The sequence below is a fragment of the Notolabrus celidotus genome, chromosome 1 (genome assembly GCF_009762535.1).
Source record: "Notolabrus celidotus isolate fNotCel1 chromosome 1, fNotCel1.pri, whole genome shotgun sequence".
NCBI classification, from domain to species: Eukaryota; Metazoa; Chordata; class Actinopteri; order Labriformes; family Labridae; genus Notolabrus; species Notolabrus celidotus.
The window spans coordinates 19267158-19294137 of NC_048272.1; the positions used below are offsets into that span (position 1 = coordinate 19267158).

At 42.0% G+C, this 26980-nt stretch overlaps 1 protein-coding gene across 1 annotated transcript in view; it reads right to left on the reverse strand.

The window, feature by feature from the left end:
• eif4g3a (eukaryotic translation initiation factor 4 gamma, 3a) overlaps positions 1 to 26980 on the reverse strand; it is an 87182-nt gene that overhangs the window by 37780 nt on the left and 22422 nt on the right. Inside the window, 9 exon segments of the mRNA XM_034683595.1 lie at positions 1276 to 1431; positions 3557 to 3655; positions 3657 to 3718; positions 3854 to 3965; positions 6110 to 6289; positions 16025 to 16099; positions 16883 to 16924; positions 19223 to 19315; positions 22651 to 22818. Of these exon segments, the coding sequence (XP_034539486.1) occupies positions 1276 to 1431; positions 3557 to 3655; positions 3657 to 3718; positions 3854 to 3965; positions 6110 to 6289; positions 16025 to 16099; positions 16883 to 16924; positions 19223 to 19315; positions 22651 to 22818 (987 nt within the window).

The following is a 26980-nucleotide window of genomic DNA, read 5'->3' on the forward strand; positions in this document are numbered from 1 at the left end:
TGTTTACTTTTTCACTGCGATTAAGAGTGTGCTATGTTTATCTACAGCTGATACATATTGTTGTTTATCATACAGACATGATTACACGGCCGATGAGCTGGGATCCCGGAAGTGCTGTAAATGAAGGAAATGCAATGCCACCGAGCCGACCAATCACAGGGCTTGCATTCTGCATCGATTCTACTCGTATTTACATTTTGGCGGAGGTACGCGTCAGCTACGTGCGTAGGCTACTGCGTAGGTGTGGGAGCTACGCGGACCTCCGTCGTCGATTCGATGCAGAAGTATAAATCAGGCTTCAGAGAGAAAAAGCCAAACCTTCCTGTGCAGTGTTGGGTTTCCATTGAGACTGAAATCATTCATAGATGTAAACTGAACTGAATGAAAGGGCTGTTTGAATACGAATATGTCATAATAAATGTAATATGAAAAGAAAAAAACTTTAATATCTAGTACATTTTAGTCAACCTATGAACTTTGGGATGCTAAGTAAAAAGGGAGTATTTATAACGTGTAATCAAACTGTTTACATGCCTATTCTAAAAAACAACATAACTAAAGAACTTGAATTAGAAGACAGAGTTGCAGTTTGTCTGAGTCATTATCACACCTGTGCAGTGATTATAGCAGCTATACAGATCACTTTGAGAGCTCTCTGCCGCTTCAAATATAAGTGTTAAAAACCACATCCTGCGGTGTGGACCCAGGGTCATAACCACAACATCTTCTTGTTTACATCTCTGCACTTGCATTTAAAATGTTCATTGATATTTCAGATTGTGTAGAAGGATCAGGAGACACAGGAGGTACATACAGTATGTGATTCACTGTTAAAGACAGCGGGTGGATAGAAACAGTGACAGGAAGGGAAGCAGGTGTAACAAAAGAAACAGCTGTTAAGATTAAAAAGTGACGTGTTGAGTCATTTTCAGGGTGACTGAGCAGAATATTGCGACTACTGATACTTGGTTCCCCGGTTTGTGAACCGCTACATTCAGCGATTTCAGAGGCTAAGTGTTTGTTTCAGTCCTGAGTGATAAACCTCAGGCATGTTCCAGGTTGAAAGCCATCATGAATTTCTTATAAACGGGCGAGCTGGCTGAATAAATTACCAAAGACAGACACACAGAGAGGCTGAGCCCTGGAGTAAGGATTATAGCTCACAGCGCAACATGATCTGCCTCTCCTCTTCTTTCTGCAGGACCAATCAGCTGCTCTCACTGCTACACCAGCTCAGATGTAACTACTAAAGGTGAGTGTGTCAGAGAGCCGTACCTGTGGAGGTGTCGGGGTGGAGGGGGGGTGACAGACAGGAGGCGTTGAATTCCTGCTCCCTGAACCTCCCGCCATGATCTCCTCTGTGATGTCCCGGCCACCCTGATTGGGGTCACGGATTCGGATCTGGGAGGACAATGGCACAAAAAAACAGACCTCACTAAAGCGGCCGTGTCTCACAGCAGCAATTGCTCAGACATTATTTATCTTAACACATCTTAAGACATGACATTAAGCCTTTTTGAGGAATACTGTGTGATAAACAGGAAGTAAGCAGCCAGAGGAGTAACACATTAAAAGCACATGTGGCTGCAAATAAATCTCAGTGCACAGAGACTCTTAACTCTCTCGTTAGACCTGAAGTAATGTCAGGAGACGTTTTTATGAGGCACATTTTTTTAATCCTTTCACTGTGAGGTGTGGATGTATATAAAACTTGCTCCCTCTAACCCACAAGCTAATTTTTCTCTTATGAATGTTATTAAATTCTAAACTTTTATATTAAGTGATAATACTTGCAATAAAGAAGAAGCCAAATTCACTTAAATTATGAGAAGAACAACATCCTGAAAACAAGTAACGAACACGTTCATATCATCTGGAGTTTCAGCAGAGAAACAGAGGTTCAGTGTTTGTAGCCTCCGCCTGTTTTGAATTGTTTCTTGATCTCACGTGTCAAGCTGTGCCGATGTTAGGTTAGCTTGGTTCACATTCCCTAACCTGTTTTCACCGAGATCTTAATTTGAATGTCTGAATGCAGCTGTGAAAGGGTTTCTTAGGTTTTGATCTCTCTCTTAATTTTACTCAAAACTGAAACTGAACTCAACTTTGAGGGTAAATAACATCGTCTGAATCTGAATCATCAAATATTGTATAAACAGTATTCACACACGCACAAAACTCCTGGAAATTAGGGATGGGTGATAAATCGATAACGATAATTATCGTGATATACTTTTCTCAGTATAAATACAACAAATAGAAGGGTAGAAGTTGCACATTATGTTAAGTCATTGTTGTAATTCTAATTGAACCAGGAAACACTCTCTTTGTGTTTCAAAAATAGAAGCCCGGTCATTTCTAGAGCAGGGTTTAGGATTTGCTAAATTCATCTTTTTCTCTGCCTTTCACGGCTTTGTGCAAAAAGTCTCTGCAGAAGAATTAAAGTTGTGACACACATATTAGTACAGATTAAATCTCAACCTTTAAGGTTCTGTCTTTTTTCTAAGCAAATAAAAATCAAGGGAGACACTCCCAGCATGCGGGCCTGCTTATCGTACCTAAAGTCTTTAAAAGTAGTATGGGAGGTAGGACCTTCAGTTATCAGGCCCCTCTCCTTTGGAATCATCTATCAGTCAGGGTCTGGGAGGCAGACCCCCTCTCTACTTTTAAGAGTAGGCTTAAAACGTTCCTTAATGATGAAGCTTATAGTTAAGAGTTGGCTCAGGCTTGGACCAGCTTTTAGTTATGCTGCTATAGGCTTAGACTGACACACTGGGATCCTATATCTCCCCTCTCTCTGCCTGGACACTTACTTTAAGTCTTCCTGTCCCATTAAAATTACTAACCATAGACCTTTCTGGAGTTCCAAATCAGCTTTGATGAAGAAATATTCAAAATCTCTCATTAAATTCATCAGGATCAGAAAGGAGACCAGAGCTGGTTTTCATAAACGATCTTCTGTTTGTTTGTTTGTTTGTTTGTTTTTCAATCAATGAGTTTATGAAACAGAAAATAATAAAACCTCAGATTTAACTCAAACCTAAGGGGATGAATGTCTGACCAACCGTCACAAACTAAAAATTATACAAAACACCTTTAAAACTTTGAAAAAAGGTAAAATATATTCTGTTTAAGTTAACAAAGGGAGCAACTGGAATAACAAAGTGGCTGAGGTCCAGCAGCTGATGAAAATTTTACAGTCTGATATCATCAAAAGTCTAAGAGCAGCTACTTAATGAAGTCTGAGGAGAGATTGTTTGGACAGCTGCTGCTTCAAACGTCAAAACTGAACTTTGCACAGATCAGCTTTCAAGACAACTTTTTTAAAAGTCCTGAAAGTGCTGCGAGAAATAGAACATTAAATCTATGATAGTGTTTTATGAGGTAATTATTCAACAAGCTTTCATGAAAGTAAAGGTTCCAAAGTTTGGGGGGGGGGGGGAAGCACTAATGTTTGAGGTGCAGGTTGTCCAGCATGATCATAAATCCGAAGCTGAAAGCATCTCGTGTCACATCGAGGAAGAAAAATAAAAGGTGAAGAAACTCCTAAGACACTCACTGTTTTCTTCTCCCGCTTGGCTGGTGGAGGTTGCTGTGGTGTAGGCACTATGATGGGGGGTGAGGGAGGGTACACAGTCTGTCCTGGGTAGTAGGGGGGGACCGGCTGTGGGGACGGGAGCGGGGACAGAGGGTGAGACAGGCGGGTGGTACCTGAGGGGATCTGGGTGAGATACCAGGGGGAGAAAAACAGAGCTGAGTGAAACAGTCAGAGCACCGAGCTGGTATGTGAATTCAGGTTGTAGATCTGAAGCAGATGTGAGAACAGTTCTTGTTATATCTCGGATTAATGACTCACGATATGGGGCAGGGTACTCCCCTGGCCCAGGACCAGGATAGAAGGTGCCAGACCCTGGAGGCTGTACTGAATACTGCTGAGGAGGTCCCACGTAGGGCGTGCTGTGTCGATACTGCGAGTAAAGAGGGCAAAGAGAGGGAGAGAGCTTCACATATTTTATAAACAATGAAACAACAGAAGCTGTAACACTGACATTTTAAACTGAACACTATATTTTTGTTATTTTAAAAGGATTTTAATTGTCCTCAGTCAGATTTTAGATGAGCCCTCTATCAAATTCTGTCTAGACCACAGATCTAACTTTCATTTAAGGAATCAGTGATATCTAACCAGCACCAGCTGCAATCCAGAAAGTTTCTCTGTGAAGTTATTCAGCACAAAACAACATAATTGGAGTCAATTTAGAGAAGATGTGAAATTCCCTTTTTTCTGCTTAATTTCAAACACTAACGATTAAAGCTTAAACGCTGCAACAGAAACATTCTGTCTTCATCAGTGAAAAACTTCTAGGAATCACATCATAAAAGGAAAAACAAAGTTCTCTGTTTCTGTTGAATCCTAAACTAAAAGGTACAATCGGCCAATAAGCATTAATTATTGGATTAAGTGCCGAAAATGATCCATAAATATACACATAGAAAAATCTGACGTTTTTTCTACAGCTTACAGTAAAAAACACTTCAAACCTAATGGAAACGCTACATTTGCTGTATCATGTCATGTTGAAAAATCTGAATCTGAACATCTGATGATTCTATATGCCTTTTAAAACAATGACCAAACATCTCTGGATCATACGTAGTATCCGTGACGTCACCCATCTGCTTCTGAAGCGCTGTTTTGAGGCCAATCATCGGCGGGAGCCATATTGCTGCTGTCGAGCGAGTGTGACGTAAAGAGGCAGGCTTTGAGCCTCCTCGCCAACAGCTACAGTGTTCCCGCCTGTCAGTCAAGTCAGCTGTGCCTCTCATTGGAAGACTTGTAATCTCAATATCTTCGAAGTTGCCGTGTTAGAAAAAAATTCATCCCCCTCACAGTGTGTGCCGAGAGAGAAATTAGCTATCCAGACTACACTCTGTAAACATGTTTATTTCTGCTGTAAATATCGCCTTCTTTGAATTGGTGTGTATGTGGTTTCCGGTACTTCCGGAGCTAGCCTCAAGCAGACACCCGATGAACTGCAGTTTTTAGCTCTTCTGCATTGGACTCGTATTTTTAGACAGGAGGTTGCCGCTTGCTCTGTATTTACATTGAAGCTGGCAATTAGCCACAAAGGAATTCCTTTTCTGTGTCCTTCATTTTTAACGGTCAAACTAGCATCTTGAGATTGATTGTGCTGTCAGATCATTTCTAATTTATTACATGCACCTGAGTAGGACCAATTCATCTGTTTCTATGGAGTCTCAGTTTCATTGTAAACAGTAAATCACACAGAAGCTTCACTCGGGCTTCCTTACGGGTATGATCTTGTAGAAGAGACAGATTTGTGTGTGATTGTCCTGCAATTAAAGCTGGGGTTGGTAGTCAGATTTAGATACACTTTTTGTTATACTGGTTAAAATGATCTTTATGTCCAGATGGCAATCAATACATAATGTGTTATTAAAAATAGTGAAAAAAAGCTGCTATCTACAGCCGGAGTAAACCTGGGGAAAACACCAACCAATCCCCGTTTTTGGGTCCCAAATTTTAAACCATTCAAATCATGTCCTGCCATTCTACCCGCCTCCTGCGTGTACATTTCCCGGCGTTCACTCCCCGTCCCCTGCCTCTGCTTCCCCTGACTCTACTGACTTTGGAGGAGCTCCGAGGGGAGGGGGGAGGGGTTAGACGGAGTCATGAAGAAATGCTACATTCAAATTCATGCTAGTTTTCCGAGACTACCAACCCCAGCTTTAACAGGACTATATTTTCTGATCAGGATGCAGATTTGAATGAAATGAAAATGCAAGACTAGGAGCAAACAATGAAGGTCTGATCGATCCATTCTGATGCATTCCAGGAAGTCTGGAACTCTAAACGTAGGTCGGCTTTAGCATATCTGCCACTGAAGTTGAAATTGTGTCTAGTTTTTATTTTGATTGATTACAACAGGATAATGCAAAAATAACAAGTTCTAACCAGCAGAAGTTTGTTTAAATAAAGTTGAAATCTGTGCTGACAATAACGTACATTTAATAAATGTGTAGATGTAACTTAAGCTGGGTGAGAGGTAAAAATACAAAGCAATAACACAGCTCAAAGTCTCAGTGTCACCTGTGGGATGTAGTACTGAGCAGCCTGTGGGGAAGGGAAAGGCATGGGTGCCATGGTCATCATGATTGGTTGGTTGGTGGGGTAGACAGCCGCTGTGGGGTTCTGCGAGCCAGGTCGTATGGAGGGCGTGTTTGTGGGTATGGTGGGCCTCGCAGTCTGCATCGGGGCCCGCTGGAAAAACTGGAAGCAACAAATGAGAGAAACAGAGTGTCTCATTTCAGCATGATGCAACGCTTTATCTAAAACACAAACAAGCACCGTTTTTCAGATGTCTTCACCATTTGGCCTACACATTTCTTCCAGAGAGACAGGCCTGGTTTATATCAGTAGCTTGAAAAGAAATCTCCCATCATTGCTGCAGGCCGTTACATTAAACGACTCTGAGGGATGAAAGACAGAATGATTCTTCAGGCTGACATGCACACTTTTATATTTCTGTCAAACGGCTCTATAATCAACACATAATCCCCTCCATGAATCGCTTTAATAAACGCCTCTGAAGTTTGGTATTGTAATTGGCAAACAACAACATGAATCGGATGAATGACATGAACAAAATAGAGAGCACCACTTTCAGTTAAGACACTTTAAATATTTCCTCCTACAATCATCTAATCAACCAACAGACGCTCAAAGCAGGGCCGGGACTTTAACACAGAGATGAAAGAGAAGCAGAGCACACAGCAGTGATCGCTGCAGCACTGAGTGACATCTGTCTCCACTCTTCCACACGTTCACAATGAAGCATGTGTTCGTCATTAGCACCTTCACAAGGTTCCTATTACAGGGGTTTCAGGAGGACAGATGAAAATAAATAGTTGAAGGGATGGAATCATTTCAGATTAGGTTGGAGAAAGTCTCAGTGAACTAGCGGCTGACAAATTCTTGTCGAGAGCTCTTTTTAGATCTTCACCTGAATTTTCCTGAACACTGGAAACTTAAAGGTAAGTATCATGAGAGTAGAAATCAGGTTATACCTCCTTTAAAAGAGTTCAGTAAGACCCGATTATCTGGTTCTTTTCATTTAGCTTTTTGCATGTTTAATCTCTTGCTTAATTCTTGAAAATAACACTAAAGAGGTGAACTTAAATGCTACATGGTCCAGACTGAAGAACACTGAAACTCGTCACTGTGTTTGTGTCATAATTGGAACAAAAATCTACTGTAATTGCCGACCAATACCCACACTATAATGTCCCTCTCTACCTTTCTGTTTTTAATCAAGAGCCCAAAACTGCAGCATCGAATTCCGAGATGTCAACAATTAATCGAGTATCGATTAATTGATTGTTTAGAACTTACTCACACATTTTTTTTGTTTCGATTTTCTATCACATGGAACAAATATCATGTGGTCTTATATTACGTTTAGCTATCAGGGAGGTGTTTTAAGTTTAAAGCATGTGTATCAGCTGACTGAAGATGTTGCGCACAGTGGAGACGCTCAGCTGTGGGCTGCGGCTGAGTGATAGGTCTCCACGAGCGCTTTATTTATCTGCCGCCGGACTTATTATGACTCGGTTGCGCACCCGGCTGATATCTGACCGCGTTCACATGCTTATTTTTCTAAATAAGGAGTAGACAGAAAACTGCGAGTCTAAAATATGTTCTGTTCAGTTCCCTTGTTGTAGTAAATCCACATGTTGTAGTCTGAGCCTTCACTTTTATGACTGTGTCCCGAGATTATGAGACTGCTCCACACATTGATATTCAGCGTGTTTAACATTTTGAACACCTCAATACGATCCGTAGCTATTCAATACTGTCAGTTATATACATTGTGTCATGAAGGAAAATTAGATTCAGGGGAAAAAAGAAGGAACAACCAAAGTGAAAATTTCAGAACTTTTTTTGTTTCTAATTTCCTATTTTAAAGCTCATTATCTGCATTATTTCACCCAGCCTGTCTGCACTTACACTGAGCTGCCCCAGACTCCACAGCTGTAAAGAATAAAGCTCTCGGGACAGCTCAGGGTCTTCACATACCTCTCTTTGTGCCCGAGCTGCTCGGCCAACCTCACAGTCGTACATGTGCACACAGCTCTGGCTCTTCTCAGCAGACCTTTTCTCACGCATCAAAGAAGCAACTTCAAATATACTACTTGTGACTGCAGCGACTTCTGCACAGCATATGTCACCATGGGTTAGGTTTTATATTAGACAGGGACCTGCAGAAAGCCCACTACCAACAGCTGTGACCGACTTTCAAACAACCAGGAGGACTCACGCTGGGAATACCCCGCCACGGTCTCAGTGTGCTCCGGCGAGGGAGAGCAGGATAAACAATGCTGTTAAAGTGTCTAAAAATACCCAGAAGGGAAATCACCTTAACATAATAAATCAGGTTCAATGGCTTTATTGTAAACAGCCGTGTGGAAATCTGGGAAACAACCAGGAAACTGTTTCATTAGCAGCTACAGTCCCAGTGAAAACGCTGGCAAAGCAAGAAACATGAGTCCACAGACAAAACAGCTTTTGAAACATGTCTGCTAAAGAGGAGTGTTTCCACAATCACAAAAACAGAGAGTGTGCTCTGAAACCACTTACATCCATCAGGAAGCTAAAAAGAGACATGACATAATTCCAACATGTAACAGAGACGTTTCTATCACATCAATAAAACAAGAAATAAAAACATGTACTGAGAGAAATACTCTCTCTTTCATTCCACATGCAGTTTATGAAAAAGTGCAAGCTCGGTAAAAGATGATTAATGAATGAAAAGCTACGTTATGAACTGAGAGTCCAGTAATGATCTGTACAATAAGAGACAGGACAAAGGAATGAGATGAAGCATGATGATGAAAGAGCTCCCATACAGAGCAGGAGGAGAGAGGGGGGTGCAGGGTGAGTGCATTTCAGGAGGGATGGGATCGTTTGAGGACGATCCTCATCATGCCATGCAGGTCTGCAGAGAGGTCAATGTTTACTGGATGGGCCTGATCCTCCCTTGATTTTTGAAAGCAGGAAAGAGAGAAAAGCCAATGGGAGACTGTACTGGTGATACTGAAGCCTCAAGACAATCACAAGCAGGCAAACACATCAAGATATTCACTTCTACCTGACTCTGAAGAGCTGGGGTGTGCTGAAGTACTCTTAGATGAAAACAAATCTTTCAGAATGAGGTTTGGATTCTCAACGACCGTCAACTAATGTGAGCGGTTCATATCTCATACGAGTGTGGAAGATGTCTCTGATAGTTGCCTACATTAAAAAACAGGAACCCCCCCCAAAATAACACTTTCATTTATCACCTACAGAAGGGACTCTGATCTTTTTGCTGCAATCCTGGATGCTTTATGGCTGCAACCACAGAATACTGATTTAAAGTTAAAACAATATGTGGACAGAAGGAATCAACATCAGTGCCATGCAAGTGAGGAATGCAATGTCTCCGAACTAACACCGAAACAGTAGTTTCAGGGTAAAAGGCGACGTCTCCAACAGTTCAGTGGACAAAAAAATGATTGAGAAGGCTTACTGTAACTCTCCCTGTCCCATTAATGTTACTAACCGTGGACCTTTCTGGAGTCCCTGAGCTCCCTTTTCCCGTAGGTTCCTCTGAGTTGCTGCCATTAACAACCTGCTGCTGTGGACTTTCCACACTCCAGCTGCTACAACTATCTGTCTCACCACTATCATCTCTCTCTCTTCATCTCCCTCTATCCCTCTCTTCAACTCAGTCTCTGCAGATGTGTGTCTACACATGAGGTCTGGTCCTGCTGGAGGTTTCTGCCTGTTAAAGGAAGTTTGTCCTTGCCGCTGTAACTTTCTAAATGCTGCAAAGTGCTCTGCTCATGGTGGATTAAGATGAGATCTGACTGGTTCTTACCCTTGTCTTGTCTTTTAAAAATATTTTATCATCTTTTATTGAGTCCATTTAACTTTTGCGATGACCTGTTGGTTTGGTACCTCAGCACTTCTAACAAAAACAGGCTGGGTTATATTGCCAAAGTCTGCTGAAGATTGTTGGTGCATAATCTTAATGATCGTGGTCATACTTTATTAAGCAAGTGCCCACACAGAAGTCAAAGGCCATCCTTGAAGACCTTAACCCCCCCTTTATTCAGAGCATTTGTGCCCACAGCTGTTGGGTTTTTAAACAAGCTGTAGTGTTGTTGCCATTTCACATAGGATTGTGGTACCTTTCGTCTCTATATGCAGACAAAATGGTTTTCATCCACAGGCAGTAACATAGTTATGTATTTAAATTAAATGTGTGAACTTGTGTTTGTTTATTATTTCCCCTTGGGGACAATAAAGATTTTCCAAATTCAAATCCCAAAAAATGTTATGTCTTTGTCAAGACCTGCTCTGTTATTAAAGAGTCTTGAGATAATGTTTGTTGTGATTTGGTGTTATAAATAAAGATTGATTGATTGACTGACTGATTGATTGAGATTGATTGAAAATCAGAGACTGTATAAGACACGACCATAGCCTCAGTGGCATCACCTACTGGTTTCTAAAGAGGTGTTTTAAAGCTCAAAGATGGTGGTCGCCATATTGGAGATGCTGACTCCAACTCAGTTCCAGCTAATCTAAAAACTAGCAGAGGTGATGAGCTGTAAAAATAATCCCTCACAGTACAGCTGTTAGGTATGAAGAGGTACAGAGTCAGGATTTTCCAGAGCGACTCATTTCCTAAAACATTACATATTCACTTTTCAACATAGGGTTTTTCCTGAACCAGGTCATAGAACCATGATAGCACATGTATCACACCCCTAAAGGGTTCAGGAGTGTACAGCAGTTCAGACTACCTCAGTGATATCAGCTGCTTCACACAGGATGTATGGGAAGAGTGACATCAGGACATCTCTGGTCGCTCTGTTACATCAGCACTTGTCTGACTGGTAGTACTTGCACAAGCACCAAAGATACCCATGTGCACACAGTCTCTTGAACAAACACACACTGCACTTCCAGAGATATTTGCTTTCTCAAATTGTGCAACAGCCTGTGTGCCAGTCTTCCTCCTGTTTTGCCAGGGGGTTGTGTGGATTTCAGGAAGCAAATCACTGGCATATATTCTGGGAATGCCCAGTGTTAAGACCCTTCTGGATAGAGTTTAATAGAATATCAAGAAGTATATTTAATATTGACCTGCCCCTACAATTCACTGCATTGCTTTTAGGAGATGTAGATTTTTAGGCTAGGCCTGTTGATAAATACCCATTTGGCATTTTGAGTTGTCCTTGTAAAAAAGCCATTACGAGGCGCTGGTTGCTTCCTGGACCTCCCACAATACAGTAGTGGAATCAATATAGTAAATGATATTCATGTTATGGAAAGGAATTACTTTCCTGTTTATGGGCTTCGGAAAGGTGTATTTATTAAACTCTGGACCAAGTGGACTAGATTTTGTGGATGATACCATTCAAGGGACCGGTGATGCTGTCTTGTTTTCGCTAATTACATGTTGTTAAAACCAGATAAAAAACAAACTATATAACACCAAACCCATTTCTGTAAGAATTTCCTGAAATGCACCCAAACAGACTCCATCCTCTATGTCTTTACTCTTTTTTTGCATCTCCCTCGCTTAACTCTATATTTCCTCTTCGTTCTTTTCAATTGAGTGTTATTATTCCTTTTTCTTCATCCCCTTTGGTCTTAGAGTTAGTGTACTTATTGATACTCTTATTATACTATAGATTGCCATAGTACTAATCTTATTGATTGCTAATTTATTATTATTTTTTTGTGTAACTTTTTTCCCCTCTCTTCTCTTCTGTCTTCTCTCTCTTCACAAGCATATAAATATAGGGGTGCAACATACACAAAATCCACGGTTCGGTTCAGTTTCGATACGTTTTTGTCACGGTTCGATACGTTTTGCGACGATACAGAAAAAGAGACATTTCCATGCCTTTTTACTTGTTTATTTGAAATTACAAACATTTGTTTCAGCTCAAAAGCACAACTTTTAAATTAAATTAAATCAAATATATCAGGGGCAGCTATAACTGACACATGTTTCTGCTGTGTATGGGGGGGTTGTGTGTGGTTGTGTGTGTGTGTGGTGTGTGTGTGTGTGGTGTGTGTGGTGTGTGTGTGTGTGTGGGTGTGTGTCTCTGTCTGTCTGTCTGCGTGCGCATCTGCCGTACGCGATAGAGAGCAGAGGAGAATGTTGAACGCACGACCATGTAGAGACAAGAAATGACATCCCGTCATGTGAATAAGATAAATAACAGAAGGCTGTCCAGTCTGTTAAATAAAAGAACAGGTATAGACCTGATCCATGAGAGAGGGAACCTTAAATCACTTCTGCTTTGACTTCCAATAGGGGGCGAGACCCGTTGGACACTCGTGCTTCCCTCTCGTGCGGCAAGCGCTCACACACACATACGTGAACTATGAACCCAGCAGACCGTTGTATGGTGAAATATACATTTCCAAATGAATTACAGTTAAAACAATGTGACCAGCTTGGATTGTTCGGTTCATAGGGCGTACCGAACCGTGACCTCTGTACCGAACGGTTTGATACAGATACATGTATTGTTGCACCCCTAATAAATATGTCCTTCAATGTTTTGTAATGTTTGTACTTGTTAGTATGTCTGTATTGACTACATGTATATACACTTATTGGTGAATAAAAATAAATAAATAAATAGAAATAAAAAATAAAATAATTACATGTTTTTTTGTGTGATTTTCTGTCCCTTATATCTCCCTGAAATACTTCTGGCTCACTCTAATGTATACAAATTGTGTCCCCCAGCTTGTATTTAGTTCTAATAATCTTTAAAAACGGAGGACTTGCAGAGAAAATGAACATTATTCTCTCTTTATATGTCAATGCTCTGTATAAAAAACTGCTGTCCTATAACGAAATAAAGAATAAAACAACTTTTCTATTCTCCTTTTCTTGTATATGTATTTGTGGTGTGGTTCTAAAGTTTAAAGCATATTATGTCTTTGCCAGTTCAATTATGACTTGACTTTATCCTGTAGTGACACTCTTTGTGGCCGACCGAGGGGGTACAGTGAAGGTGTAAGACTCAGATTAATCCAGTGCTTAACTCTGAGCAGCTCTCTGGAGCAAAGAACAACAGTTATCTGCTGAATGGTAACTGTAAATTCCGCTGGTTTGACCTTAAGGATCAAACACACAAACAGGCACAAAATGAATGAACTTTTGAATCTCTTAGCGGCCTTTACTGTGCTTCAAGTGTGTTTCACGGGGACAATGGCCGTTTTCTCCGTCGGTATAAAAGGCCTCTGTTCTGCTTCATCTGCTTCCACAACTCCACTTCCGTGTGGCACAAGAGATCCTAGCGCCAGTTGTGACAGCCAGATCATGCACTTATGTGTGTGTATTTGTGTTACACACTGATGTCTGTGAACACACTCGCCAAACCTCTGACACAGTGCTATTAATAGCCTGTTAAAAATGTGTCCACACTGTAGCCTTAGAAGGTGAGGATTTAGACAACAAGTGACGCGGGGTGAATCTTAGGGGCTTCTTGGGGTTTGGATAACAACAGTGTTGAAAGAGGGCACCATCATGAATCAGCACACAGAGGGATCACAGGAAGTCACATGGATGAGCTGAATCTCAGCGTCCACAAGGTGATACACAACGGCATCATAAATACGGCTCTGCCAGACGTGAGGCACATTAAGATGCCCTTCATAGTCTGGTGTCAACTGATCCACGGGAACCGGTCTGTAATCCAAACAAGTGTGAGCAATGATGTTTGTACACACTGAAGCCTGCGACACACTCATTCCTTACCCACTCTATGACGACAAACTACCTGACAACCGTCTTCTTTCTCCGATCGCTGTGTCTGTTTCCTTAAAATCTAGAATTATTTCTCAAATACCGTAAAAACCTGGAATATAAGTCACACCAGTATAGTAGATGCAGTCTGTTTTGGGGGGAGTCCTAAAGGGAAACAGGTTTAAGCTGTCCTTCTGTGAGACGGTTTTGACTGCATTCAGCAAAATCCACAATGTGTAGTTAACTGTACGACTCTTTCTATCTTCTGTTTTTGTTTTCAGTTTGCAAACCTGCTCGTTACAGTTACAGTAATTAAGCTCTGCCTTCATAGTTGTAAGGCACGGACCATAGATTGTATAAATAATGGACGTAGTACATCACCCTGTTTCTGACGCGCTATATTGAAGCCAATCGTCGGCGGGAGCCATATTGGAAATGCTGAACTCAATCTAACTGCTGTCGAGCGAGTGTCACGTAAAGAGGCGGGCTTTGAGCCTCCTAGCCAACAGCTACAGTGTTACCACCTGTCAATCAAGTCAGCTGTGCCTCTCATAATGGAAAACTCGTAATCAACATTGCCACGTACAGTGTGTGCCGATCCAGAAATGAGCTATTCAGACTACACTTGTATTTTGTACCAGGCTGTAAACATGTTTTATTTCTGCTGTAAAGATCGGCTTATTTGAATTGTTGTGTATGTGGTTTCCGGTACTTTCCGGAGCCAGCCAGAGACACTCGAGGAACTGCAGTTTATAACACTTCCGCATTGGCTTCAATTCTTGTGACCGGAATTGCTGCTTGGTTGGACCTACTGCCCAAGGCTAACTTGACTAGAATCATGCCCACAGCTCACTTGTTGTGGTCACTTAAGGAGTCTATTTATTCATTTACTAAACATCGTACACCACCGTTTCCTTTGATCCATGATTTTGACCTAGTGGTAGAGGAAAGCCGTTAAAAGTGGACTGAATTACCTCACCTGCCTTGCTATGTATCCAGCACTTGTAGCATGTTTCAATACTTGATTTCCGGTGCAAATACCTCAATTACCATTTGTAATATTGTAATTTATTCCATAACATATTTTATTAGTTATATTCATCTACTACATGTGCCTCTGGCTTACGCTAATTTAACTTATTTCATTTCTTTGAATGTACTTCTATACCTTTCTTTGTACAGATAGTATTTTTATTTCTATTTGGAACTGTTGGTTGTGTTTAGGTTTAATATATTTATTGTCCTTACAGTCTTGTGTCCTTACTGTCTTGTTGTGTCTTTACTGTCTTGTTGTTAATACCAGTGTTCCATTCACCACGTCAATTCCTTGTGTGTGCGAGCTCACTTGGCAATAAAGCTTTCTATGAAATCGAAATCTGAATCTTGAATGTTTCCTGGAGGATCATCGTCTGGGTAAAATACAATCATTTAACACAATAAAGTATGTCTCTGCATTTTGTCCTGTCCTCTCAATAAAAGACAACAAAGCCCCCAAAAAATAAGTTAAGAAACAAAGAGTCTTGTTTACAACCAAATTTTACAGTAAAACGTTTTCATTGATATTTTGAGGCGTAAGTATAGATAGCAGAGAAATGAAGTGACAATCATTTCCCCTCTCATCTTTTAAATGTTTGTTTATAAAAACAGACTGACTAGCTGCATTCCCTTTAGGGACATGTAATGAAGTTCAGGGTTTTATCACTGAATAGCTTATCGAAACCAACCATAAAAACTTTAACTTAATTAAGGCCATCAGGAGACATCGTGAGCAAAGAGATGATGCTTGTTCTCTTAGAGCTGAAAACCGAGATCACCAACAAACCTTGTTTATCCAAACCTAATAAAGATTATTAAACACCCAATTACATTCTCTGGAATAACTAAGATCAATCTTATCCTCAAAATTACAAGAAAAGAACACACTCGCAGGAAACAGCTCTGTGCACCCAGTTGGATATCTCAAATAAAAAGCAGCATGCACAGAAAACAATATCCCAGGATAATTAAAAAACTTTTCAACGGTTTCCAAGAAACAAGAAGGCTTTCAAACGAGAGACTGTTTCAAGGAGCCGTAGAAGCCCCATAAACAGCTACACTGTCAGCAGGTACCAACACACTGCTTTGATGATGATGACGCCAGAGAGAGGGAGCAGGAGGGACGTTCAGCGGGGGTAAATTACCTGATGGTGGGTTGGTCGAGGGCCCGTAGCAAACTGGTGGGGGAGGGAGGAGAGGTCCAGCAAGGAGATTTGAAGCAGTGATGGCAAAGCGGGAGGAGAAGAAAGAGCAGAAGAGAGACACAAAGATAAGATGAACGATGAAGGCAAGTGCTTGAAAAAATCACTGCACAAAAACGACACGGCAAGGAAGCTTTTAAGAGACCAGGCACACGATGCAGACTCAGACTTCAGTTACAGTACTGCAAATTAAGCTCCTAATGTACCAGACTGTTGACTTAACCGTATCAAGACTATAATATTTCTTTTAACATTACTTTTAAAAAAATCACAAAATGTTTCTAAAGAATGAAAGTACAAAGACGATAAAAAACACAAAGCAAAGATCAAAACAGATGGTTTTATGAGGTAGGCAAGCACACAAGAACGATACAAATGAACAAAGACATGTTTCCTAAGATATAGATGCATATACATAATATATAGATAAGAATGAGATATATATATATATATATAGAGAGAGAGAGATAGATATAATACTGTGTAGTAAAATCCAGGAAATGTGACAGGAAGCTTTCAGTACAAAAATTAAAAATGATCTTCAGCATCTTAAGTGGCAAACTAGACACTGTAGCCACACAGCGTAAAACATGACTATAGTGTATTAATGTGTGTGTGCGTGTGTGTGTTTGTTCACTGACCTAGCTCTGAGTAGCTTAGCTTTACAAAGTGGGCTGGGCAGAGGCCAGATTAATACATAATGCTTACAAGCTGAGTGTGTGGAGAGGAGGCTGAACGTAAACATGAAACTGTGATTACAATGAGACCACTTAGGTTTGTGGTTAGAAAATTTTAACTTACTGCTTTTGTTGCAATCAACTTATGATCAGAAAATCCGAACCCCTGCAAAGGAATGGGTTTCGCTGAATTTAGTAAATATGAGAATATATGCAATCGTTTCAAATCGTTAAAAATGTAAATGAAGACATTTTAAGACCTAAACGGGAAAATTACAGCAGAACAAACAACAATCTATAAAGGAGTGGCATATTCAATAAATATTATAACAAACAGTTATAAGACAGTCTGTTTCTGGAGGAGAGTTTTGTGTTCCTGCGTGAAGACATCCATTGTGTTCAGCAATCTGCAGTTTCTGTGCATATGTGAAGCTTGATTTAGTATCATCTGTTATCACCACCCTGACAGCTACCCGAACAGTACTAGAGCTCAGCCTAATCCCCCCGGATCCGTGTCCGGTCGGTCTCCAACCTGTCACGTCACCGGATCTGATAGGTTTCTATTCTAGTCAATGTGTTAACTTCCACTGGATCCGCTCTGTTGCGTCTCTGATCCAGCAGGTCGGAGCCCATCAGATCAGATACGCATAGGGATGGGTACCGAATTCGGTACTTTTATAGGTACCAACCGAATTCCATTGGTACTACCAAGTACCGATTCACGTAAAATCAAACGGTACCATGTTTCGGTACCTAAACGCATCCTTGTGACTGTGAGGGAGAGGAAGAGGAAGCGATTTTCCATGCTTTCGCCCTGTAATAAAGTTCAAGACGGAGACTGCAGCTGACGGGCGCATGCACTCATCGCGAGGCAGAACTGCAGGAGGATTACGTTGAGATGGACTCTCTCGCTCCTACTACCTGCCCTGTTTAAAACCGTTCCTGTGTGTGTGAATGCCCAACAAGTTGTGTGTCCTGTTATTATAAAGAGATGGAGAACTGACTTTTTTCCCGTCCGCGGGCATTCATGCGTGTGTTAATTGATAAACTCCCGAAAGAGCAATTAGACGCCACGAGCACGTGTCAGCAAATATATCCAATCACCTATATAATCCTGTTTCTGTTCATTTCATGTTAAATGAAATAGATGTTAAATTACATTTTTTTTAGATTTTATTATTCAACAAATTAACATTTATTACCACAAAACACACAAAAGTACCGAAAATTGGTACTATTGAGTACCGGTACCGATTCCCAGGTACCGGGTATCGGTACCGTAGTGGTTCAAATGTGAATGGTACCCATCCCTAGATATGCAAGACTTCTATTTTTGCTGGATGCCGGAGCATGATGTTTTCAGAATAAAACACGGTTATCGCCAGATTGTTTTTAAATTCTACGACAGCAAACCGTCATGATGAGCGGAGCCAGGCCAGGAGTCAGCAGGTCAGAGGTTTTCAGAAGACCATAAAGAAAATAAGGATTAAAAGAGGAGTCGGATAATCGTTGATTCAGTGATTACCATGGGAAAACCTCGGTCACATGACTCCAGTTGTCCAGCGGTCCTGCTCTGTGCTGCGTTCCGCAAATGCAACCACTGGGTGTTGACGGACAAGAGAGCACGGAGCCGGACGGCACCGGACATGGATCTGGGAGAAGTCCTGTGTAAGCTACAGACGGACCCACTCTTAAATGAAAGAGTCTTGACAATCGAAACATCATCTCACAAGGTTTATCTACTTTATAGTATAACTGTTTCTTTAAGTGCACGATTATGACCAAGAACCAGATAACGTAGTCAGATAATGCAATACAGGGGTGCCAGTTTATCTGAGTTGGTAGAGCAGGCGCCCCATGTACAGAGGTTCGTTTTCATCTCATTGGTCATAGGATTGATTCCTGGTCCTGGCGTGATTCAGTGCATATCTTCCACACTCTCTCCCTACATTTCCTGTCTCTCTGAAGTCGATTTCTAGTTTTCATGAAGAATTTGGAGCAATCCGTTAACATGTTACAATACAATACTTGCAGGAGAAGCTGATGCAAGGTTCATGCCTGGAACTTAAGAAAGGAGATCTCTCGCTTCTATCGTTTTCTACCATCAGTGCCTGCAGCAGAACGGTCTTTAAAAGCAGTCGAGTACTTTAAAGCTGAAAAACTCTGAGGAGAAATTATTCCTGTTGAAGGATCCACATTCTACAGACGCCGAGTAAAACTGCAACTGCAACACGATTCTGTAAAAAATGTACTATATGATAAAACAGCTTCACTTTCAAACACTTTCATGCAATCATGGATGTCTTTGTCTAATCAGGTGTATGTGCAGCCTAAAGGTGGTTTAACAAAGGTGCAAAAGTCACAGGCTGCATCGACTCCTGCGAGGAGTAAATTCTCAATAGCATCACATCAATCAAAAACTCAGTCCGTGCATGGAGGCAGATGGGCTGTAAATAAAACTCACCGGGCGACTTTGTGGCTGTGCATTCATTGGCTGTGTCTGTGGAGAATACACTAAGGGTGCGGAGCCAGCATTTTGTCCAGGGTTGTATGGAGACTGTCAGAAGAAGAAAAAGAGAAGAGTGGAGGAGAGACATTGAATGATGCTGAAATCAGTCACTGATTATTTTATCAAGACAAACTTTAACCTGAACTCTAAACACAAATCTCACACTGGATGTTGCTAGTAGAGAATATTTTGGATTATGGTTTAGGTGCTGTGCAAAGATAATTGGTGCCCTCAAGGACATGAAGTCCTTTCTTCTTCTTCACCTCCTGTGCAGCGGAGCTTCACAGAGGTGGGTTTAAGCAGCTCTGCTTACTCTGCTTCCAGCTGCTGCTGGTTTGGTTGTGATAATTTAAGTTTGAGCTGGCTGACAGAGCTATGTATAGAAGGCTTGTGAGAGATGAGAGCTGCTTCAGGGGAAGGCAGCGGGCCAGCGGGCTGTAACAGTGAGGACGAAGAACCAGATTCCTCGTAAGCAGAGTCACATACTTCCAGAGAGGCTGAGTCACTTGGAAACATGAATCTGACAGAGAGCAGCGAGGCAAGCAGAGATGACAGCATCACAACAGAAGAGTCAGTGTCTGACAGTGAAGTCTTCTTCTTCATGATGGAGAGATTTTTAAGTAGATTTATTTAGCTTTTATTCTACTAAACTTGTGTAACGCAGCCTCAGTGGACGGGAGCTTACACATGAGTGAATGTTTATTCACATCATGCTCGGCCCTCTGTTTGTCAGCAGGATTACATAAAAACTTCTGGCCTGATTTTCATGAAACTAGCTTGCGAGGGGTGAAACATAGGTCGAGCAGTAACATGTACTTCTTTGACCAGATCTGGGCCCAACTCCAAAACAAGCAATACTACTGCGTTACATTCATGACCCAGATAAAAAGTGTCACCCTCGTGAACATAGCTTTTTGTACAATCTGATTTTGATAACAGGCTACAACGTGCATGCTGACATTTAAACTGAGGAAGTCAGTATTTGTAGATATGAACACGATCTTAAAGGGTTTCTATTTTTCAGAAATGTAGGTTAAATAGGGACACAAGAAATATTTAAACACTCTCATGTTCTGTGATACTGCACAGATTCTTAAAGCTGATTCTGAACAAACTGAAACAGAAACTGAAGCCTCTGCAGCCAAAACCATCAGCAACAATATTAATAATTTCTATTAGGGATGGGCAATGATTTTCGAATATTCATTCGCTTAGTAAAAGTCGAAGATTTAATGCAAAGATTTTCTCATTTTAAAAGTACAATTTTCCATCTTTTATAACGGTGTCTGGTTCTAATACGGTATTCCTGCCAGATGGTGGCTATAGAGCGTCTTAAAGCTGTTTGCTGACTGCATTAAATAGCAAAAGAAGAAGAAAACATTAGTGACAATCTTGGCGATTTTCTCAGTTTCAGAATTTCACAGTACTACATACGCATTTCCAGAGACTGAGCATGGCTGTAAATTGTAAACACACACGCAACCGCGTCACAGAAACACCGACATGAAGATCGAGACAGACGCTGTCAGTGCCCGCTACTTACAGCACCTCGTCCTGCTGCTGGTTCACGTGACTGCCACACAAATGGGACGTTAACTGGACAGGTCTGTGTGTGGGAGGGAAGGAGGGAGGGAGGGTTATTCAATTATAATCGAATAGTATTTTGGCTTGAAATGCCCATCCCTAATTTCTATATACATATTTTTTAATGCATGAAGCTGCTGCAGGTGTTGATGTCAGGTGATTTACAGCACGCTGCAAGAAGAGCAGATGTCTGAGTTTTCTGCAGATGAGATTTTGAGTTAAAAGACATGTCACGCACAGTTTAGGACACGATGAGAAAAGAGATGAGCAGTACCAATCTGTCCACAGGGGCGCTGAAATCATTGCAATTGCAACGTTCCTAACAGGAGCTTTAAATCAGCTGTATCAAATTTATTCACATTTTATGCAAAGGCTGAAATTTCTTCTGTTAAAGGACAAACGCAACTATTTTCTTAAGCAGAACTCTGTGATTGAAAACAAATTCAGACTCTGTTCTGAAGGCATAAAAGTGTGCTTTCCTCTCTCTCCATGAGCCCTCCTGTTGTGTTTTGTGCCTTTACATTTCTGTCTCTTTCATATCCCTCCTCCATTACACACACATACATCTCAGTGTTAACTGACAGAGACATATGCGCCTGTTAGATTTCTACCAAATACTTTAACCCTTCCCTAACCCTGACTGTGTCACAGAGTAATTCATTAAATACAGTTCAAATCCAGCCTAATCGACGTGCTTCTGTTTGTGCTCGGGGTTTTACACCCACACCCTCTTTTTAATGTCATTATTTCCCACTTTAACTGTTTTTAACAGAGCTGTTCCTGTCTGCCTCCCCATGACTGAATAAAAGCTTTACAACGTGGAGTAATGAGGCGGTCAGCTGCAGACTCACAGATCCAGCTCTAATATGTTAAAACAGACATACACATTCTAAACTTAGACGAACACATGATCTTAGCAACATAGCTGTGGCTTTTTGATGTGACTGTTTCAAGCACATGAGACAGATACAGTGTGGTATGGACCATCGGTCCAACAGATGGACACAAGACTGTGTTGTGAGGATGAACACACTGAAGATCGATGACCAGAGGATGGTGCTCTACGTCCCTTCAATGCTCTCAATGCACAGGTCTCATATCAATGTATTTCCTTAACATGCATGAGCCATGTGGTAGATCTATAACCTTCCTAGGATGTACTGTTAAGCTCCATTTTGCCAGATGCATGCTGGGACATCCCCCCTCTTGACCCGCATTAGGATTAAACAATCTCTGTATACATAGTACAGCAGGGTCAGGTGGGTGAGGGTCACAGGTTTGTCCTCAGGCAACGTCACACAAATCTGAAACTGTCCAAATCATCATAGTTGGTTACACTGAAACATTAAAGTCATGCAAACACGGCTGTGAGCTGAACAAGGGAAGAAGAAAGAAAGAAAATGGAGACGAACTGAAAATAAGACACGTAAAAAGATGATGTCAGAAACGATCATTCAAACAGAACGGGCTGAGTTAATGATCTGCATTAACCTTTTCCAACATTATTTCAAATCATGCTTTAATTCAGGTAATCCCTTTAAATTAAAAATGTGAAGAAAACTTTTTTCTATTCAAACTATTTCAATGGAGTTTTGTCATTTTGACAAGAAATATATAAAAATGCATTAAAATAATCAAATTTAAACATGTTAATCACATCACCCCTGTGTTTAAATCTACTTTTTCTCTCATGAAATGCTCAAGCCTATTTCTGAAACCAAAGGCATGCAGACAGACGGATGGACAGGTCAGACATAAACACGCAGATAGGATGACAGCGAACACAGTGTCAAACTCACCCCTCCGCCTGCCTCCCAGCCCTTAGGGTAGCGATATGGGAAGCTGTGGGTATTGATACCTGATGAGAGCGCCGGAGAGTGGGCATGACCAGGCGGTGTGCCCGCCAAGCTAGGGTGTCCCTTTGTGATGTCGTGAGCAGTGTAAGGAGGGCCAGCGTGCCTGGGTACCTGTATCACATGAAACACGGAGGTTAGGGGGACAAAGCAAGAGTTATTATGTCAGACTGCTGCACACTCACACACACAGACACACACCGGTGTAGGACACAGTTGTGGCAGAATTCCCACAGGTCATTAGTCCTCACTCCTGCTGGGAAATGTAAATTAAGCGCTCAAGCGATAGGATTAGCCCCCTGAATGTGTCTAGAGGTGAAGACCTGGACTGTGCATGGGTGTTGAAGCCTGCTGAGGTTGGCTAAGGCCGACTCTGGCCAGCTTCTGCTGTCTGCTGGCCAACTACGCCTGTGCAAGGATTGTGGGTGTCGTTATGGCAAAACTGGGTCAAGTAATCATATTACAATCTGCTCTTCTGTGACAGATACAGTGCACCTGGTACAATGGATAGGTCTGAGTCATGCTAAACAGAGGAGGTCAATAGGGCTAATGCAGGGTTTGGGATGTGCACCAGCTGAGGGAGTAGCTGGCGTAAAGGCTGGATGTGATTTGACTCCTCCCCCAGCCTGTGGCGTGGTAGGATGGGCCTTGGCTGCAGCAGCTGTAGAGCTGGCACCAGCGTGAGCGCCGCTTGCTGCTGCAGCAGGCCTGACACAGCAGGGAGCGAGACTGATACTGCAGGAGGAAAGCAGGAGGCGGAAACGAGCCCTTTTTATGCCAGTTCAAGGCGGGACTTTCACGCCCCTGTAACATCGCTCCTTCAGTGTCACTGAGACGTGACAGCGGGGCCTCGTAGGACCCCTGGACCAGAATCAGAGGTTGTTACAGAGGTGTGCGTGCGTGCGTGCGTGCGTGCGTGCGTGCGTGCGTGCGTGCGTGCGTGCCTGAAAACCTGAAATACCCCTAATATAGCCTTGAATGCAGGATCAGAAATGTACAAGTAGACCAGTTAATCAATGCAACAGTGTGTTACCAAAATGCATGTCAACAGGAGCCCAAACATCCGGACTGAGGGCACTGAAGCCTGATTTATACTTCTGCGTTGAATCAACAGTGTAACCTACAATGGAGGTCCGCGTAGCTCCCTTACCTACGCAGAGGCCTACGCACGTAGCTGACGCGCTCGCCTCCAAAATATAACTATGCGGCGAATCAACGCGGACTGCATTTCACGCATTTACAGCACTTCCGGGATCCCTACTCATCGGCCGTGCATTTGATCTCCTCCTCTCTATTCTTCGTGTAATCATGTCTGTATGATAAACAGCAACATGTATCAGCTATATATTAACATAACACACTCTGAATCGCTGTGGAAAAGTAAACAGAGATTGTAGCAGGGCTGGAAACAGGCGACCGGCTATCAGAGAGACCACACTGCCCTCAAGCATTTCGGAGGAGAATTGCTGCGCTTCGTGGACACATCAACGCACAAGTATGTGGTGCTCAAGTGTTAAAAACTGCAGTTCCTTGAGTGTCCGCTTGAGGCTGGCTCCGGAAGTACTGGAAACCACATCAACACAAATTCAAAAAGAAGATCTTTACAGCAGAAATAAACATGTTTACAGCCTGGTTCAAAAGACGGGTGTAGTCTGGATAGCTTATTTCTCGATCGGCATACACTGTACGGGGCATGAATTTTTTCATGACGTGGCAATTTCGAAGATATTGAGATTATGAGTTTTCCATTATGAGAGGCACAGTTCACTTGATTGACAGGTGGGAAAACTGTAGCTGTTGGCTAGGAGGCTCAAAGCCAGCCTCTTTACGTCACAATCGCTCGAGAGCAGCAATATGGCTGCCGCCGCCGATTGCCTCAAACAGCGCTTTCAGAAACAGACGGGTGATGTCACGGATACTACGTCCACTATTTATACAGTCTATGGGTGCTCATGTCCGCGTCAGCCCTTGCTGCGTAGGAGTGGCGCAGAAGTGTAAATCAGCCTTTAGTCAGAGCTAACAAAGTCATACTAAATGCCTTTACAATCATGCATCTGAAGGTTTAATTTTATTACGATTGATAGTAGTGAAAACACAAAAGAAAGCAGATCTGTTGGAGTTACTTGTATGATAGTTCGCTGAGGGGTCATCGAAAGGCTGAGAGTTGAGCAGCTGTTGACGGTAGCTCTGCTTGCTTCTTTGTCTGAATTCCTTACATGCTCTAAGCCAAAACCATACAATGATAGAATTCAGATTACATCCACCCAGGCTTTGCAGTGTTTAGCTCCCTAAAAATCAAACTACATCACTCTAAGCTCATACTCATGTCTGGGTGAAAGAATCTGTATCAGGTAGAGAAAAAAAGCCTCTGTCTGTGCTGAAAGCTAGACAAAGCCTTTCTTCTCCTCCCTCAATACCTGCAGGATGAAGCTTTAACAGCTTTAACTGCAGCGCAAACATACCACAAATGATATTACATGTAAATGTAGCAGTGCACAGCCTCTGTAGTAACATCCCAGCTGCATCGCTCCATCTCCTCTGTGTGGCCCACTTCCCTCAGATGACCTGGGATAAAGCAACTACATCTAGCTGCTGTTGCAGGGGAGGAGCCTGCGCTGCTTCAGGCAAGTGACTGATTTGAGGACATACAGAGTGATGGGGTGGGGGAGGGGAGGCAAAGCGGGCGTATAGGAGCTTTACATGAGGCGAGGGGGAAAAGACCCTCGTATCCACTCTGCTTCACTCTGTTTGCATGCTTTATTTCCACCAGTGTCATCATCGCTGCTTTGGAAGACGATTCAGAGCGGGCAAAAACCAACACTGAATCCAGCGCTGTTGTTTTTCTGTGGATAAACAGTCGTACAGCGGAGCAGCCTTTCCTGTCTTCAATTATACAAAGACTGTTCTCATGCAATGTGCAGCTACCTCCACTTTTCAGGAATTTTATCATCACTGGGGACGTCTTTGTGCTGTCAAACAAACAAAAGCGGATATTCTTGGAGAAGACATAAAACTAAAAACGCAAGAGGCGATATTTCCTACAAATGAGCACTGTAATGTACGCTTTAAAGCTCTGATGGAGACTGAATTGTGTATGTCAGCTGAGTTCATTTTGAGTTAGAAAAATCAATAAATAAGAAAAACAATATACATTTTGATGGATTTCTGCAGTAAACACTCTTTTATAAGATGTGTAACAATAAATAAAGAGATAACTGCTCTTAATGGAGGGGTTCTCATTAATTAGTTATCTTCAAAGGCATTTAACAAAACTGCACCCTCCAGGTAATCAGAGTAGATCAGTGCAGCAGAGTAGACCTGCAGTGCTCTACATGTATCGCAGCTCAGCCTGACACCCACTTGCAACGGGTGCCGGCCATGTCAGGCCGGTATCCTCAGAGGAAAGGAGGATGCTATGTCTGCTTTGTTTTTACATCTTGTGGGGGGAGAAACAGAAGGTGCGGCAGGTCACTGAGGACGAGACCATTAATAACCCTGAGTTCATCCAAGGACAGCGCATGCATTGTGTCTACCTGAAGCCCCCCTAACTCACATGACAGAGCCCCCCGCAGGTCGAGATAAAGCAACAAGCATCATGTGAGTGTTGTGATGATTTCCTGCTTTGGGAAACGTTAATTAACTCCTGAAGAAGAAAGTGAACGACCGAGGTCCCCTGAGGTGATGAGTTTCTCCGGCAGACCTCCTGTGGTCGGATTACTGTGTTATGGCTTAACAAGCATGCCTTCTTCTTTTCACAGTAAAAAAAAGCCTCAGACGCATGTTCAGCACTCCTATAAAGACCTCTGCACTGATCGGTTTACTCTCCAAATACTGCATTTCTCAGAGCCAATAAACCTCATTACATACACAGTGATACAGTGTGAAATAATAAAGGATTTAAAGAGGAGTGAGCTGTTTCATAGCACTACAAACCTTTATCGCCCATTTGAGCTCAACACTCACTCAGCTGCTCAGAGTTTTCTAGGAACAGTTAAAAGAGTTTACACTTTAAACATAAGCAATAAATCCCACCTGTGATTTTTAGTTGTTCTTGTGTTCCCCTGAAATTACATTTAGAGGCCGCTTAAAAAATGAGCTACAAAAAAGGACAAAAGTTAAATCTGTTGCACTCTAGAGGAAAAATATTTCCTCAAAGTAAATCTGCTAAAGCATTTTGGCATGAAGCCTACATCTCTATCTGCACACTTCTATAGCTGTGTTCCTACAATTTCAGGAACTATAAGTTGATAATCCAATAAAACTTCTCAACGCATAC